Genomic DNA, 17214 nt, shown 5'->3' on the forward strand with positions numbered 1-17214 from the left:
CTGAGCCACAGCGGCGGATGCAAAGAGCCATGAAGGATTGCATGCAAGATAACTAAATAAAAGGAAATACACAATATACAATATTTTCTTGAATATACTTACTTGCTTATTTAGTCAGAGTACCCTTAAAGTCCCTCTGGACGAGTGTATTACATGGGGGAGGGGCAAGACAACGTAATAGAAAATACGGACAAAAATACAAGACTCAGTATAACCAGTGCGACAGATGGGTTGTACTGACAGATGGGTTATAACCAGTGCGACAGATAGACAGATGCGACAGAAGGAAAAACCACAAATACAAGCTACAGCCAAACGGCGTAGTACAATCGTTAGATAATTAGATAAAGACAGTAAGATAAATTGTGAACATGGCGCACAAGTGTTCTAAGAATTTTTTTTACCATATTATGGGCTGGTGAAAAGAACCTAGTGTAAAAATAAAAAAATTAAACATAAAAGTGGCATTATATGCAGATATATCCTGCAACAAAAAAAAAGAATACTGCATGCAAGTTACAACTATAGGGCGTTATACAATTGTTAAATAGTACAAGGAAATAATTTAGTTAGTCACAGTAGTACGCAGGGCTGCAAGAATTTATTGGGATCTTTTTCGGTGGCAACATATGCTGGCAAGCCTCTCCACTCAACAATGGTGCGCGGGATGAATGATTGCGTGAAACGACGTGAATGACATTCTGGGCGCTTAACTTTATTGAAGTGATCCCGTTGTGGAAACAGAGCAGAGGGGCATTCAAAAAGACTGTCATGCAGTGATGGTTGGTTGTAAAGTTCGTGAAAAAGAGATAAGAGCGCATATTTCTGACGAAGGACCACATCCACTAGCTCAGCACAGTTTTTGAAGTTAGGGACGCTGAAAAAGGAGGACTAGTCAATGTAAAAAAAGCGATTAGCATGGTTCTGCAAGCATTCAATATTTGATATAATGTAGGCTTCACGAGAGTCCCAAATGGCCCTGTCATTCTCTTATAATTTAAGACGAATGAAAGTGGTGAAAGCAAATTATCTTTTGACTATGGTGGAGCCTGATTAAAACTACGCTCTAGCAAACCAAGAGACTGGTTAGCGCTTCAAGAGTAAGTTACACGTGACTCTGCCTTGTTAGATACAAATGAAATAACACTTCCTAAAATAAAAAAATCACATAACCTAGTGATAACGCCCAAAATACGTGTACTCAAGAGGAAAACAATAATTTTTTATTTGTTTCAAACCCATGTAGCGAGATTGTACTTTGAAATAGACCTGATATTATAGGGTATTCAATAGCTCTAGTATCTGTGAAACCAACAGCTGGTTCTTATCAGTTGTCCTAACGCAAGTTTTTTTCTATCACTCTGTTTCTTAATTTATAGCTACTTGCATTTCATGATATTACCTATTGAATATATTTTTGTTGACTTTGTATTCGCAATAAATTTCTAACGCCATCTTATACCGTCGTAATTTGCATATGTCTACAACTCGGTACTTCCTGAAGTAAGGCCTACAACGAATATATTTTTGTTGGCTTTGTATTCGCAATAAATTTCTAACGCCATCTTATACCGTCGTAATTTGCATATGTCTACAACTCGGTACTTCCTGAAGTAAGGCCTACAACTTTCTTGGAGCAAAACATCCCCAACTGCCCGCAGAGCCTTTTTTTTTTTTTTTGTAAAGTAAAGACTACTTAGATTTGTTTGCATAGTTGTCGAACGGTAACTTGACCTGGAATGGAGCAGTGCGAAATAAATTTGTCGTTTAATTGTTTTTGGAGCCCAAAATCGCGATATTTAAAAAATTGAAGACCCTACTGCCCTATAAAGGTCCTTTCGTAGCGAGCCGACGACCGGTATCCATGACCAACTCGTTGAAATCGAACCATTTGTGATTGACTCTTGAATGTGTTATCGGAGTTTATGCAGTTGTCTGCACTAATATTCTATTTTTTATCTAAAAAGCATGTGCGTAGTTTGTTTGTGTTTAGATTTGGCTTTGTAGCAGTAAGTATAAACTTCCCCACCTAACGTATTAGCATACACTTAAGCGGCCCCTCCAGTCATTCGCTTGTTCAAAAAGTTCGTCAATGTTTTCACCAAAAAAAAAATGTTTGCATCGCCAGCATATAAGACTATTCTCGAGTTAACCTGTATATTTACTAAATCATTTACATATGATAAAATAATATAGGCCCTAAAATCAATCCTTTTGGAACTTCGCATTCAATAATTTGTGTGTCTGAATTGAAATTATTTATTACAGTATATTCGGTTCTAGAGGACAAATATCTTTATAGGAGTGACCACGCATGCTGCACTCAGAATGCCACAGGCAAAGCTTTTAAAAGTATATCATGTTGAACACTGTCAAAAGGCCTTTTTTTCTTTCTTTATTTCTAGTAGTCTGGTCTAGGTTAACTATTTTTTTTTCTAAATCTGAACTGTTCATTCACAAATATGTTGTTACAACTCCAGAATCCAATACGCCTTTTTTCATTAGTGAAATTGTGACATTGTTGTCAAGGTGTAATACACAGACAGGACGACACAAGTGTGTTGTGAAGATTCTCAGGTTGTAACATGATCGATCACTAATCGGCGCAGAGTCGCGACTGTGCGGAGAGAGGTATTGTTTCATCGTTTAGTGAACATGCCTATACTCGGTTACAACTTAAGAACGGCAAAGATGGTGATGATGATGATGATGATTGCTAGTGGTTTCCCCTTTGAAGCGGGGTGATGACGTCATCTTACCAAAAAGGACTAATATAACCATGTTTACACACTCTTGGTTTAAAACTAGCGCTGCTTAGTGCAGGCACTAAAGCTTATTAGGCACGAAATACTTTATTTTTTCCCTGTTACAGGTGGTAACAGTCCTAGGCAATATTCCTCTCTCTGCTTTTCGTCCACCAGCATTCTAATCTTCTTTTCGTCCCCTCGACAGCCTTGAAGTTAACTTCCCCTGTGATACCCTTAAATCCTTGGGCTTCTGGAAGCCCAATATTCCCTTTATGTAGATTTGGATGGATACCCTCACATTCTAACACTATGTGCCGCATAGTTTCTGTTTCTTTTCCGCAGACCACGCATCCCCCATCATTTTGTGAATACTTCCCCACAAAACTCTTAGTTCGCAGGCAACCTGCTCTAGCCTCAAAAAGCAAAGCACTGCCCTGGGAATTATCGTAGAAATTTTCCTTTCTGACGTTCAATTTCTCAGCCCTGTACATCTCTAACGACGTTTTAGCTTCCATTTTTTTCCCTCCATTTATTCGTTTCAATCTGCCTTGCCTCCTTTTTGGTTACCTTGGCTGTTTTGGATTCTCCACTGTTCTTTCCGTATTTCATCGTTAGCCTCTTCCTTAGCCACTGCGTGTCCATGCTTTTCAAGTATAGGTACCTAAAAAACTTAGCTGCCCATCTTCGTTGATCCATTGCCCTCAACCTCATCTCAAAGCATATTTTACTCTGAGCTTCTCTAACTTCAAATGACGCCCAGCCCATATCTCCCTGGACTGCTTCGTTAGTTGTTTTTCCGTGCGCGCCTAAGGCCAAACGTCCTACCATTCTCTGGTTTACTTCAAGGCCTGATAGAACGTCTGATTTTAAGCAGAGTACAGCATTCGAAAACGTGAGACCCGGAACCATTACTCCTTTCCCCATTCCTCTTACTACTTCATATTTGTTATACCCCCACAGAGCTCTATGCTTCATTATAGCTGCGTTTCGCTTTCCCTTAACCTTAAGTTGCTCCTCGTGAGTTCTTAAGTAGTTATTCCCTTCGTTTATCGACACTCCCAAATATTTATATTCCTTCACTCAAGGTAATTCGCCTTGCTGGTAGACACTACGTCAGTGGTAGTATCATTGAAAACCATTATTCCGGATTTTTCTGCACTGAAATTTAAACCGAGGTCGGTGGCTTCCTGGCCGCTAATACTTATTTGCCGCTGCATATCGGTTTGGTTATCAGCTAAAAGCACAATGTCGTCTGCGTATAACATTCCCGGAATATGCTGTTGTACCACTTCGCCTTGCAGCATATGGGTGAGGCTAAACCCTACTTGACTTTCTTCCAGTTCCAGCTGTGCCTCATCACCGCAGCCGGATGTTGCTCCGCTCGGCACAAGTAGTGCGTTACTGGGAATATTTTGAACATGGCGCGAGCCATTTCCGTGATTTTGTGGACTTATATGCTTAGAAACTACTGCACTGACTACAAATGAACTACGTGAGAAAAGGCAGGCGATATCACGCATTCATAGCAATCTCCCTTCAAAATGCGCGCGCCGTTGACATCCGGGTCCGTCGCTTTGGCGGAGTGATACCGTACATGAAGTATTGCCATTCTTAACTTGTTACCGAGTATAGACACACTTTGCGCCAACGAAAGGGGCTGTTGTTAGCAGGTGTAGCTCGCTATGCTTTTTCCAAAACAAAATGTTGTCGTTGTACTGTCGATTAGAGCGCCGTGTCTCCAAATAAAAAGCATTATACAGTAGAACACCGCTCTTACATTCCTCAGTGCTGCGTTTTCCCGGCTGCTACGTTGTTTTAGGAGTGGAGCACCTAAGTACTACAAAATGTCGGTCCGCGTCCGTGCGCATAGCATTTACAATCGCAAAAAATCACACAGGCACCGGCAGGATTCAAGCCTGCGTCTGGTAGACAGGTAGCAATTACCCGTGCTACACGAGCGTTTCGAAGGCCTTTGAGTCGAATGTCCTTTGACTCAAATGACACCTTTGAGCTGCTACACGACGTTTTTCAAAGGACTTTGGTTTAAATGCCATTTGAGTCAAAGGAGCACGGCAACTGACCTTTGAGAGACTCAAAGGCCTTTGAAACACGAACGGTCGTACCCTCGGGCTCAGTTTCTGCAAGCCGTAATAACAAAACCAATTATTTACGAGAAAAACTTTGTGTTTGAAGTGCAAGATCTTGATAATTTTTCACTTGTTCACTTGTTTTCGTTCTCTGTCACTCGCTCTACGATTACGAGGTGACTTTGTACTCTCAACACCGGCGGTGCGAAAAAAGACAAAAAGAAGCTGGCTGCCTTGTGCATGTTTTGTTCGCGCTTGTAGATAGTTATTAATTTGGTCTCTAATAATTGCTTTTTTGCCCGTTTTAACTCTAAAATTACATTTTCGCCAAGAACGAAACATGGCAGCAGTGGCGACACCAAAACATGGCGGGCGAATGCGGAAACTTTCAACTGCCTTTGAGAATCGCCATGTAGATCGGCGAAACTCCTTCCAGTTCGAATGGCATTTGAAATTTCGAAGGTCCTTCGACTGAAATGTCCTTCCAAACGCTCGTGTAGCACGGCCATGAGTCAGTACTCGAGAGTCAAATGGCTTACTCCCTCGCCTGTAACGGTGCGGAGTACCTTAGGACCTCCCAATGTCCGTCCGCATCCATCTGTACGCACACCACCATCAATCGAACATCAAGCGAAATTTGATTTGAGCCGTGAGTTGCAGTTACATTTAGGGAATAATCAAGGTGCGGGCACAAATCGGATGTCACTCGAGGCGCAACTTGGATGTCATTTCGCGTCCCCCTACTCCGTACCCTGGCCATCTTCCACGTAGTGGAGATGCTGCCATTTTTTGTGTATACCCTCAGCTCACATAGAGTCCCATAGAGTCCCATGCACTGTTACGTCGTGGCTCAGTGTACGTTCCCGGATCATTCGCCGCAATCTGACACTACGAACCCCACCCCCTCGGGCAACATGCGTGGACTACTATTTTGACGTTTGAAGAGCTTTGGCTGGGCTTGGCTACAGAACTGACTGCATGAAGCCGCACACGGGTGCGATTCGTCATTACCAGATGGCCCTATGCTACTCTATGCTACCATCAGAATCACTGCGCTTACAACGGAAGTTTCACTTCGCAATGCCGGAAGTGCGCCTTTGCCTTAAAAACACCCCCGCAAGAATAACACGTGCTCTCCTCGCCCTCGTGCGCTAGAGGCGCCTATTGCCCTCGCGCTTTCCCAGCGCCCCACCCCCCTCTACGTCCTCTCCGACTCGCATACAGCCATCCGCCATTTTCTCCGGGGCAACATCTCCCCACAAGCCGTGAAAATTCTGGCCACCCATCCCTCAACCGACACCGTGTGCCAGCCCACACGGGCGTAGGCGCTAATGAGGTGGCGAACGTCCGTGCTCGCGAACTAGTAGACCGGGCCACCGCTTCATCTACGCCTACACGCGGTGCCCCTGCCGGTAGCCTCGCCCTGCTCCTGCATTTCAGGAACATCACCATTCACTACCACCTCCTCCGCTGCCAGTACCCTTCTCCACATCCCCAACTCACCCTAGACGCAGCTTACTGCCTGCGCGTCCTCCAGACCCGCACCTTCTCCCACCGCACTCAGCTCATTCACACCCACCCACACCTTTCTGACTCCCCAGCATGCCTTGCCTGCGGGGCCCTCAACACGCACTATCATTCTTTGTGTGAGTGCCCAGCAGACCCCTTTCCCCCTCCCTTCCCCCTCCCTCTGAGAGCAGGCGCTGCGCGACCCGGAGGCATCGTGTCAAGACTTGGTGGCCACCTTGGCCCTGGGGGTCGCGGCAGCCCTTTGGACCGCTCCTACCCCCCTCTCCTGATACCGGAATATCAATAAAGTTGTTTCTCTCTCTCTCAAGATTCTAGAACACCGTTGAACTTGCAACCGCGAACTTAGTCGTGCCTTGATAGCATCACGAAAACGGGAGGCGATTTCCCTTCAGGAAAAGCTTGACGTACTAAACGCAGCAGACAAGCAGCCAGCGCTGGAGAGAGTCGAGATCGGTAGGGACCTTTGCATTGCTACGCGTGGTTTTTTCCAGCGATCGCAAAAAGCAGCAATCTTGCATTCTCGAGTTCCACTGTAGACGTCTTGCCAAAAGGTGTTGACAATGTCCAGTTGGACGGAGATGTTACGAAAAAAGACTATCAGTAGAGGTTATTCTATTGGTGAATTAAAACTGGCCAACAAGATGACCGTCTATTCCTGTTATAGGAAGCTTCCCAAAGAAAGTAGGCATGCAAAACAACAAAATTAACACAACTGACGGAACTACACCGGGAAAGAACTTTGGCAACTATATTTAGCCAAGACGTCAGTGCAGACATGAATTACTGTGAATAACGTTGCCAGTGCCAAAGATTTATTGGAAACGGCGATTGGAAATTCACCGAAGTAGGCTGTCTCAAACGACGATTTCGGTAGAACGACGTTCTTTATCCTATGCTGTATGCTGCTGATACGTGTTTGTGTGCACAAGCTTCAAACAAAGAGTAAAAGTTTTGTAAATGCTTTGGAAAACGTTTTCAGCATGAGATTTGTTGATTAATTGAATATTGTATTTTCTCCCATTTTGGGAGTTACACTGACACCGGTAGTTCTGCTCGGAGCTTCTGTAAATACATGAGAGATTAACCACGTAAGGGATCGGATGGTAGGGCTGTGATATCGACAACAAATGTCGCGCGTCCTATCTCGGCGCAGAAACCTCGTAACCCTGCCTATTCTCCGTACATAATGGTTGAAAGCACTACAGAGTCTGAGGCAGGAGTTATAAAAATTGCTATGAGGACAATATTTTTTTCGATACTTCCAATGCGCGAGCCTAAAAGTTAACTAAGGTCTCATAAGAGCTTGGGTAAGTGAGCGATTCTGACTGAAGTGCCATAATCTGCTACCTTAATATTGGGGGTAGGGACTACTCCAGATCATCTCGTGTGTAGGAAAATAATTGGCGCAGCTCTCACTAGTGGTGCAAGGTTGGAAAAGCAGCAGAGCCGGCGGCCCCTTTCCCTTCGTCGGAAACCCGGCAGTTGCCGCTCACAATAACTCCCGAACTTGTTTCCGAAAGTTCTCCATGATTGGCAAGCCCGGATCGTCTTGTCCGCCTTCTTTAAGATCCCTCCCAAAGTGGACCGCGTTAGCACAGCTCGAAACCACGGCAACCGGCTTCGCGAACGCGGCGTCTGTAGCGTGAACTCGGTGTCTGTGCTCTCTACTTCAGAGAGAGAGAGAGAGAAAGAGAGAAAAAACTTTTATTGCCGCAAGTGCTAATTCGGGGGAGGGGTGGTGACCGAGGGAGGAAGGTCCCCGGCGACTTTGGCAGCCCGGGCGACGATGGCATCTTGCACCGCCGAATCCCAGCTGCCCAACGCCCTCGCCCAGTGCTCACCGTCTCGATATGGGGGAATGGGTTGTGGGGACATTGCTAGAGGAGGTGATCCATGGTTTGGACCACCCCACAAGCGGGGCAGTGGGGTGAAGGGTACAGACGGGGGTACATGCGGTGCAGGTGGGACAGGCAAGGAAGGGTGTACATTTGCACTAAGCGCCATAGACGTTCTTCGGTGTGAGAGAGCGCCGGATGTGCAGGGGGCAGTAGCCGGCGGGAGAGGCGGTAATGAGACGTAATCTCATGAAAGGAAAGGAGCCGATCTCGATCTGACAGGGCTCCATGGAAGGGTTCAAGGCTAAGACCCGCTCGGATGGCAGGAACCATGTAGCGATGAAGCGATGTATTTACATAATGCGAAAAACATGCGGCCATAACTGAGCCCGGGATGTCTGCGCCCTGAACACAGCTTCTTCCTTGTCGCCATCGTCATTGGTGCTCGGCCGTGGTGCCGCGGGGATTGTCCAACACGTCGCGTGACAATATTGTTTGCGAGCTCCTCAAGTTCCGCAAGCCCACACGCAACACTGGCCGACAACGGGCGTTCCTCACGAGCCGCACACCCACGTGTGCTCAGTATCTTTTTCGTATTTTTTCTGGTAACGGTCGATGACGGAACTAAATGCTTAAGCAGATTTGTTGTTAAAAAATTTCCCCGCATTTCCCCGAGGGGAAGAATGTGAAAGTGCGAATGCACGAGTTGAATTTGCGCGGTTCGGTAATGTTCGCGAAAGAGAGATCACACACACACACACACAACTACAAAGAAAGAAAGATGCATTTATTCACAGACACCTATTTGTGTTGTCGTTGTACTTGATTGCTAGAGCGTATCTCAGCTTTGAAATTTCGTGTCAGTACTCCTTTAAGCGGGTGCATTAGCCCTTCTCACGCCCGATTCCTGGCCAATCCCCCACGTGGGTATGTGCCATGCACGGCACCTATTTGTGTTGTCGTTGTACTTGATTGGTAGAGCGGATCTCAGCTTTGAAATTTCGTGTCAGTACTCCTTTAAGCGGGTGCGTTAGCCCTTCTCACGCCCGATTCCTGGCCAATCCCCCACGTGGGTATGTGCCATGTCAGCGGCCAGGCAGCGCGCGCCCATCTCCCCCCGTTGCCAAGGAAGACGAGGAGCGCGCGCACCCGCAGCTGTTGCTATGTGGACGGACGGCGGTCGCCGGAATTCAGGGTCGCTTATAAAGTGCATTCGCACTTAAAATGGCCACAGAACAAATGGCCCCGGAAAACTGGTCTTACAAGCAATGATCGCCCCTCGGAAGTAGGAAAAAGTAGTCCGGTAACAGATGGTCGAAAGGATAACCTAGGAAAACGTTTCCCGTACCTTGTTGACGTGCTGCTTGTTTTCATCAGATCAAGCTTACTGTAGTGGCATCGCGGCTCCTGTGGGAAGAAACATCCATAAAGCGATCCGTTCATTTTAATGAGTCTTTACGGAAAAAAACGGCTCAAGGGGCAGGCCCACAAAACACAATTGTGGTTCACTCGAACCATTTCCTCGTTAGAACCGTACTGACATCACTTTTAACGTAAACCTTACTCAAATGAGCTACATAATTAGAAAAAAAGGGAATGGCCATGCGACTCGCTAGCTCATTTCCCGCACTAGAACAATTAGCCCAGCCGTGCGGTTGGCTGCGGGCGCTGGCAAAAGCAAATGCAAGTTAGGCAGGGCTTATCAACTGGCAGAACGAGCTGTTTTCGCTTACGTGTAGGGCCTATTCATTTTATTGCAGTAAGAATGGTGGGGTGAAAGAATAGTAGCAGTGCGCACAGCTGTTGGTACTGCGCGCACTATGGTTGTTATAACTGCACAGCAGTGGGCCTCTTTGGGGCTGTCTCAGACGACACTCCCCGATTGGCGTAAGCGACATTGTCCTTCATGAGCCTATTTGTCGAACATACCCCATGTTTCATGAAACGATTACTACCTACCCTAACAAAAACATGCCTCGTGCAAATACGGTCAAAAACAAAGCAAAGGCGGGCAGCGATGCGCACGAGTATGGTGCAATCATGTAGGAGGACTGACGGTAAACAAAGCTCCGCAGTCCCCTGCAGACCGAACAGTTCCCTTGAGTTGGCTTGAAGACACGTACATGCGATGTCATGGCAGATGTCACGAAACACACGATTTGGAGGGAGAATCAGAATTTTAAACAAGTAATTTTTTAGTGAATCAAGCAACACTTGGTGCCAGAATTACGCTGGGGGCACTATAAAACAACAAATATTTCGAATAAAACTAACTTTCGAATGAAATTAATTTCGAATAAAATAAAATTTCGAATACAACTAATTTTGTCTGCATGGCCCCTTTAAGGTTGGGTCTCACCTGCCGGCCTGCAATATGGGAAAAGCTGTACGGGACGGGCAAAAGGAGGTTTCGCAAAATTTCGCCAAACCTGCCCGGCCCACTCTCTCAAATTTGCCACGGTAGAAGTATTTTCCACCTCAAACAGTGGCTGCCGGCAGAAATAAGCTCCTTTGGCACGAAGAACCTTTGCTGAGAGCATAACCCCTAGCACTAACTGCCGACCGAGACATAAAACGTAACCGTATTGAAGCATTTCACCGCTGCGCTGGCCCAGGTGCTAAGGCGCTGTGCTGCTGAGCCCAAAGGTGTGGGTTCGGCTCCGGCATCGGCGGAGCCTTTTTCATGGAGGCGCAAAACGCGAATACTCATACGTCCGTACTACCGTAATTACCTGGTTCTAACGCGCCCCCAATTCTAACGCGCACCCGATTTTCCTGGCAAAAAAAAAAAACGAACAAACTTGCACCTCCGATTGTAACGCGCACGGAACTTTGTGAGCAACAAAAACGAATGCGAGAGAAATGGGCGATTTATTTCCCGAAGTAATCTCACTCATCTCACTCCTCGTCGCTCTCCGCTGACCACAACATCTCGTACCCGGTGCCGTCAAGCGCGTTCGCGATGCCACACTTCTAAACGAACGTTCAGCCGTGGTCGATGGGATCGTGGCCCACGCCTCGCCAGATCCCCCCGCGAGCTTCTCCAGAGGCGCACGCTTCAGCCTACCGCTCGTTTTGAACGCGAGAGAGCCGCTGCTGCCATTGCTATTATCAAGCGCGCAAGTTGAACGATTTGACGGTTTGTGTGAAAGCCGATAGAAAAAGCCCAGGCGCCTATGCTTCATGCGTCCGAAAAATTGTTGCTAAAAACTTTGGTGCCATGTTGAGATGGCGATGGAGATGGGTGGGACAAAATTTTCGCTGTTGAGGCAAGTTCGATTTCGTATCCGATTCTAACGCGCATGCGATTTTTCGACCTATTTTTCCGGAAAAAAAGTGCGCGTTAGAATCGGGTGAGTACGGTAGCGCTCCCAGGGGGCGACCTCAATTCTGAGCCCTCCACTACGGCCTATCTCATACCTATGGTGCCGCTTCCGCGTGTAAACCTCCAAAATTTGAAGTTTAGTTAGTGAACCATCTGGAAACTAAAAGCACTTTCTCTATACTTCACGGCCTGCGGAAACGTATTTGCAAGTGAGTTTCATTCGGGGAGGCTTGAAGAAATTTACCAAAACGTAACTAACGACAAAAGAGAAAATTATTAGAGGTGCTTCCGCCAGTATAAAACAAGTGTCTCACTGAAGTTATTCTCTGGAATAATGAATTGAAGAAGCTCACTCGTAGAATGCCGAAAATAATGACTCGTACCAAACGTCTTGTAGAGATCGTGTTTGTCCAAAGAGCAGACTTTCCAGCTCTAATCGCTAATGTCAGCTTACAATACCCATGGCGTAAGGTTGTGGCTCCTAAAATGTGTCATTTCTGTAAACAAAAATGTGTTCTTTCTGAAAATAATCCCTCATTTCACGAAAGATGCTGTTAGCAGCCTAATTCCTTCCCCTGTTAGAAATATAAAATAAATCCTAAGGGCCCTTCAGTCTGATTACGTACTTTGAAAGCGAAAGCCTGGCGATACTTAATAACGCTTTCTTTGCTGCAACATCGCTGTTTCATCGCTTTTTTGCTTTCGTTTCTTCGTGTTGAGGAGTGAATAAATTCATCTTTTCACCTAAACAGTGCACGCGCCTATTTCATCGTTTTCGTTTTATTCTCTTACGTCCCCTATTCCGTCAGCAAGCAGACTGCCACACGCTAGAGCTTCTCTAGATCAGGGTTCTGGGGTGCTGGTGTGGGCCTGTTCCACTCGCGTTTCATCAAGTTCAAGTGATTGATTGATTGTAGGGTTTAACGCGCCGACACAACGCAGGCGATGAGGCGCGCCGTAGTGGAGGGCTCCGGGTTAATTTTGACCACCTGGGGATCTTTAACGTGCGCCGAAATCTCGTACACACGGGCGTTTTTGCTTTTCGCTTCCATCAGAAAAGCGGCCACCGCGGCCGGGAATCGAACCCGCGACCTCGTTCTCAGCAGCACAACGCCTTAGCCACTGAGCCACCGCGGCGGGTATCCCGTTCAAGTGTCACGCGGAACAGGTTTTGTGAATTTTGTGAAGCGTGCACACTGTCAAAGCTTCCGATTTGTGGCCAATCGCCCAAGTGTGTATTTGCCGCGAAAAAAAACTACAGCTGGGCTGTCACTTTTCAACACGGGTTGAAATCCCATCTGATCACAGATGTTTTTAGTTATTTACTCTTTACTTCGGCGGCAATTTTCTTGATTATTCAACTACAACAACAAAAACACCGTTTCATGAAATGGCGCGCTTAAGCCCTTCAAAGCACCCCGTTTCTCTTCCTGAAGTCAAAAAAGTAAAACCGAAAACGAAGTACCCAGCTCATATCCAGTATTCTGGTTACGTGAGAAGCGCGTTCTCAATTTAGATGCCTGCAAATTTTTATGATGTTTGATTCCTTGATTGGCTCTAAACAAACATGCTCCGTATTCAATCGTGCAGGGCAGTTCAAGAAATATTCGCTGTTTAAAACACAGTGATACAGTTTACATTCCTTACTTGCTAAGAATAACTGGTGGCCAGCCTAAGGCTACTTATTCCTTTCTACTTCACAGGTGTAGCCAATTGTTTGGGGACCATTTGTTCCGGACTCATTAGTCTCGGGGTCATTATTTCCGAGACCATTTGTTCCGGGACAATTTTTCCGCTATCTGGATACATCATGCTTCTCGTCTTCGTTGTAATGGTAGCAATTTTGGTGACTCTGTAATAAACGTTAAATGCTACACCTTTTTTTTCTCTCTCTCCAGGTTTCTTTGATACTACAGTGAAATACTCTGAATCGATTTAGCAAGTTGAGCTCACACTAGGAGCAAACAAATACCTGCAATTTTATCTCTATCGCAAGCTATGTTAGACATATTACTATTGCAATAGAGAGAGAACAATTGTGCACCCTCCCTGTAACAACGACTATGGTTGAACGCGAACTTTCCGTTATGTATTCTTTGGTTGTTGTCGGTGCTTGGGCTGCGTTTCGCCCATCCTGGAGACCCAAGTGAAACTGCTGGCTTATGCGGATGAGGTTGCTGTGTTCTGTGAAAACAAGGAGAGTATTAATAGAGTAGTCCAGGTCACAAAACGGTTCAGTACCACAACCGGAAGCCTAGTGAATTGGGGAAAATGTCTGGAGTTCTGGCATGGCGATGGCAATCCACCCCCAGCGCTTTTGCCAACGTAGGCTGGGCAACCCCCCCCCCCCCCCCCCAAATCAAGTATCTGGGAGCCCCCCTTCAGTTTTATAGGGATAGCGAACCATATTGGCGAGAACAGAAGAAACAAGAAACTCGCGCGTAAGCGGACAAGTGGAAGGGGGCTTATTTGTCCACATTTGGTAGGGCCACCGTGTGTAACTTGTTCTTAGTATGCAAACTGTAGTATGTCATGCAGATGTTGCACTGCTCACGCACGAATGTGCAAAAGTTGCATCGAGTGTTCGCTGTTTTTGTCTGGGCCTCGAATTGGGAGAGGTGCAGTCGCCACAACCTTTTTAGGCGTGTTAAAGATGGAGGAGTGGGGATAGCACATTTATTTGGGCGACAACTAGTAAATAGATTTCTTTTTTTGAGAGAAGTAAGGGACCTATTTCTTCGTACAGTGTGCCAATTAAGGCTAGGCAGAGTTCTCTCCGATTTCGTTATTACAACTGAATACATACGGGAGGTATCTTTGGATATTTTAAGGAGGTTGTGGCCAGCGTGAAGTTTTTAAACGCAAGATTTTCAAAAGAGTATTTAAATACCGTTACGCGTAAGAAATTGTACCGTGATATTGTCGATGTTGTGTTCCCTGTTCCCATGTACAGGGCTATGTACTTTGGAAGGCCCGGTAGCGATGTGCTTAAGAGGGTTTAAAGAATGCAGATTCAACCAGGGGTCAAGTCCTTTGTGTTTAGGTCACATACATGGACATTATTAGTACAAACGTTTATGGAAGAAAGGGGGTTATTCGTTCCGTGGGGGACAGATTATTTTAGTTGTAAATCCCCCGAGACAATACATCATGTATTTTTGCATTGTTGGGAGGGAGTATATTTTTTAGATGTGCTACAGAGGACATTACACAGATTTTCAACTAGATCCTCACGGTATACGTTTCCTTGCAATAGACAATGAGGATGGAGTGCCTTACGATTTAGTCATGGCACTGGGTCTCCATAGTATATGGCGCTCACGTACAGCAAGGTTGTACAATGATGTTGATGCGCGATGTGCAAGGAAGTATTTCAAAGAGAGCATTGGTCGATTTGTTGAAGTTATTAAGTTCCAACAGGAATTACCTGATTGGCTGCCACAAATAACTAATCGATATGAGGGCATTTTAAATTTACAAAGTCAGCCCTCTAGTAACTGGCAACTCCACCTCTTGTATGTGTACATATTTACAAAGTTGAGATGAAATCTGTTGTAAATTGTCAAAGACAGGCAATAAAAAAATAAAGCAATCGGGTAGACGCCGCCATGGTAGCTCGAGGGACCCAGGTTCGACTCCGGCAACGGGAAGAGGTTTTTTTTTCTTTCACGTCGGCAACGATCATTCATCATCACCTTCAGAGAAAGTTGGCTTTCCTGAAGGGCGTTTCCGCTAGAGACGCCACCAGTGAGAACACCAAAACATCGTTTTAAAACCTCAGGATACACAACATAAGTACGTCAGTGTTGCAAGTGCATGAGCGATACCGAGTAGTTTTAAGTGCAGAGCACTTTAGTGGCACGGCTCGTCGTCGTAGCTCGCTCGCTGGACCCAAGTAGAGCCACGCAGCGTTCTGTCGTAGCGGCGTCCCGCAGGGGCTTCGAAAGGTTTATAGTCATAAGCATTCGAAACTTGTGAACCGCTGGCGCTCGTCATATATCTCCCCGTTGTTTAGCGCAAAGAAAGCTACAGGTATATTTGAGGCAAAATATACGCAGTTAATCGCCAGCACCCTCGTTCATGTAGTTACGAACGCTGGTTGGGTTGGTTTTTACCATAGTAGGCGAAACAAAGTGGCAGTTCAATGCCGGCGCGTGCGGGAGGAAAATCATGCACAAAAAGAACAGAATTCCCGCCGGCGCACTTTCAGGCATGCAGGCGCGCCAGCATTGCGAAGGCGGGAAATTTGAAATGCGTTGTACAAACCTGCGTTGAATTAATGAGGAGAGGAATGAGACAGGGCGGCGAAGAGCGTGAAGGGCGGCGAATAACCTGTAAAAGTGAGCGGATAACGGCGCCACAACTCATTATGGCGAATCGCTGCTCTGCACTTCCGACAGCCTTCCCATTGAGTGGAACGGCTTTACTTTTTTTTAGTGCTCGGCTCTTCTGAGACAGCAAAATCCGCCAAAAAATAAGCAAATAAATAGCTTTCGGTGCAGAGTGGCTCTGGGGGGGCTGACGGCAGCTGTAAGTAGCGGCACTGGTCTAGTCGCTTGAGTGTCGCCTTCCTGATACACGTTCCAAAGCAGAGGACGTACACGGAACGACGAGTGCGGTGCTCCGCTGCCACTCTCATCGTGCAACCCAACAGCGAGTGTCAATTGTCGTGTTGCTAGACGCGCTGTTGAGGACCCAACACCGCCCCTGGAAAGCGATTAAGACCAAGGTTTGCGGGACAAGCTAAAGAACAGCAACCTGCGGAACAGCAAACTGTGAAGCAGGAACCGCTCGCAGCGCATGACGGGACTATGCTTTTCCAGAATTACTCCTGACAGAACATCCTTCACTGTCCGACGCAGTGGCTGTGCGTGCCCTACGCCATATTCCACAAGGCTGTGGGTCCCATCTCGTACCCGACGAACGACTTCATCGGCAGCGTCGATTGGACATCAATGGGCAGTTACTGCGACTCAATGCTGCTCTTAATGATGGGTGGCATTCCTTGGCAGGTGAGTGTTGCGGGGGGGGCTTGCGTGCAATGTTTCCACAAATGTATTCATGAGAGAAGCTGGCGTGACTACACAAGACAAACAGCCACCGTTTTTTAATATTCTTTCGACTTCAGGTAACGGTCATCACTACTCCTTCAAACCTGCGCTCGGAATTCCCGCCGTGTTTCTCATGAAGTAAATGCATGTACCGTTCAATTTTGTGATCGTTGCTTGTACGGGTGTTCCATCGTTATAACTGTGTGAGTTACGCCTCTGTAATGTGACCGGGTAATCATACCATTCCTTGAACTCGCGCTTTCAAAGTTCGAATCACGCTAACTATTCACCTGTGCAACAAACTTGCGTACACTGCCGCTCTGTCTTTCTTTGAGGCGATCCACCTAACAACGGTGACTTTGTCAAAACAACACGTTCTGGATATTATAGGGACCGAGTAACCACTTCTAGTTCTTCGTAATTATTTCTATTTGAAGGAGATTGCCAGTTTCGAACCAGAAATCGTCAAGTAATTCCACTCCGTGAATGTGGATGACCAGCAAAGCTGGAATGCGGACTTCACGCAGCTTCCCCACTGCGACGACAGAAAAGATACAAAATTTGTAATGGATAGCGTCAACTTTTCTGGCGCCCCGAGGAACTAGAAGAAACTAAAGGAACTCGAAGAAACTCGAACAA

The 17214-nt window shown here is 46.3% G+C and overlaps 1 protein-coding gene across 1 annotated transcript in view; it reads left to right on the forward strand.

The window, feature by feature from the left end:
• Positions 1–17214, forward strand: part of LOC144175582 (high-affinity choline transporter 1-like) — an 84310-nt gene that overhangs the window by 26401 nt on the left and 40695 nt on the right. The window contains exon 5 of the mRNA XM_077704643.1: positions 16387–16536. Coding sequence (XP_077560769.1) covers positions 16387–16536 — 150 coding nt within the window. The remainder of the gene's footprint in view (positions 1–16386; positions 16537–17214) is intronic.

The sequence above is a fragment of the Haemaphysalis longicornis genome, unplaced genomic scaffold, assembly GCF_048455015.1.
Source record: "Haemaphysalis longicornis isolate Haplotype H1 unplaced genomic scaffold, Haemaphysalis longicornis Haplotype H1 scaffold_3, whole genome shotgun sequence".
In the NCBI taxonomy this organism is placed as follows: Eukaryota; Metazoa; Arthropoda; class Arachnida; order Ixodida; family Ixodidae; genus Haemaphysalis; species Haemaphysalis longicornis.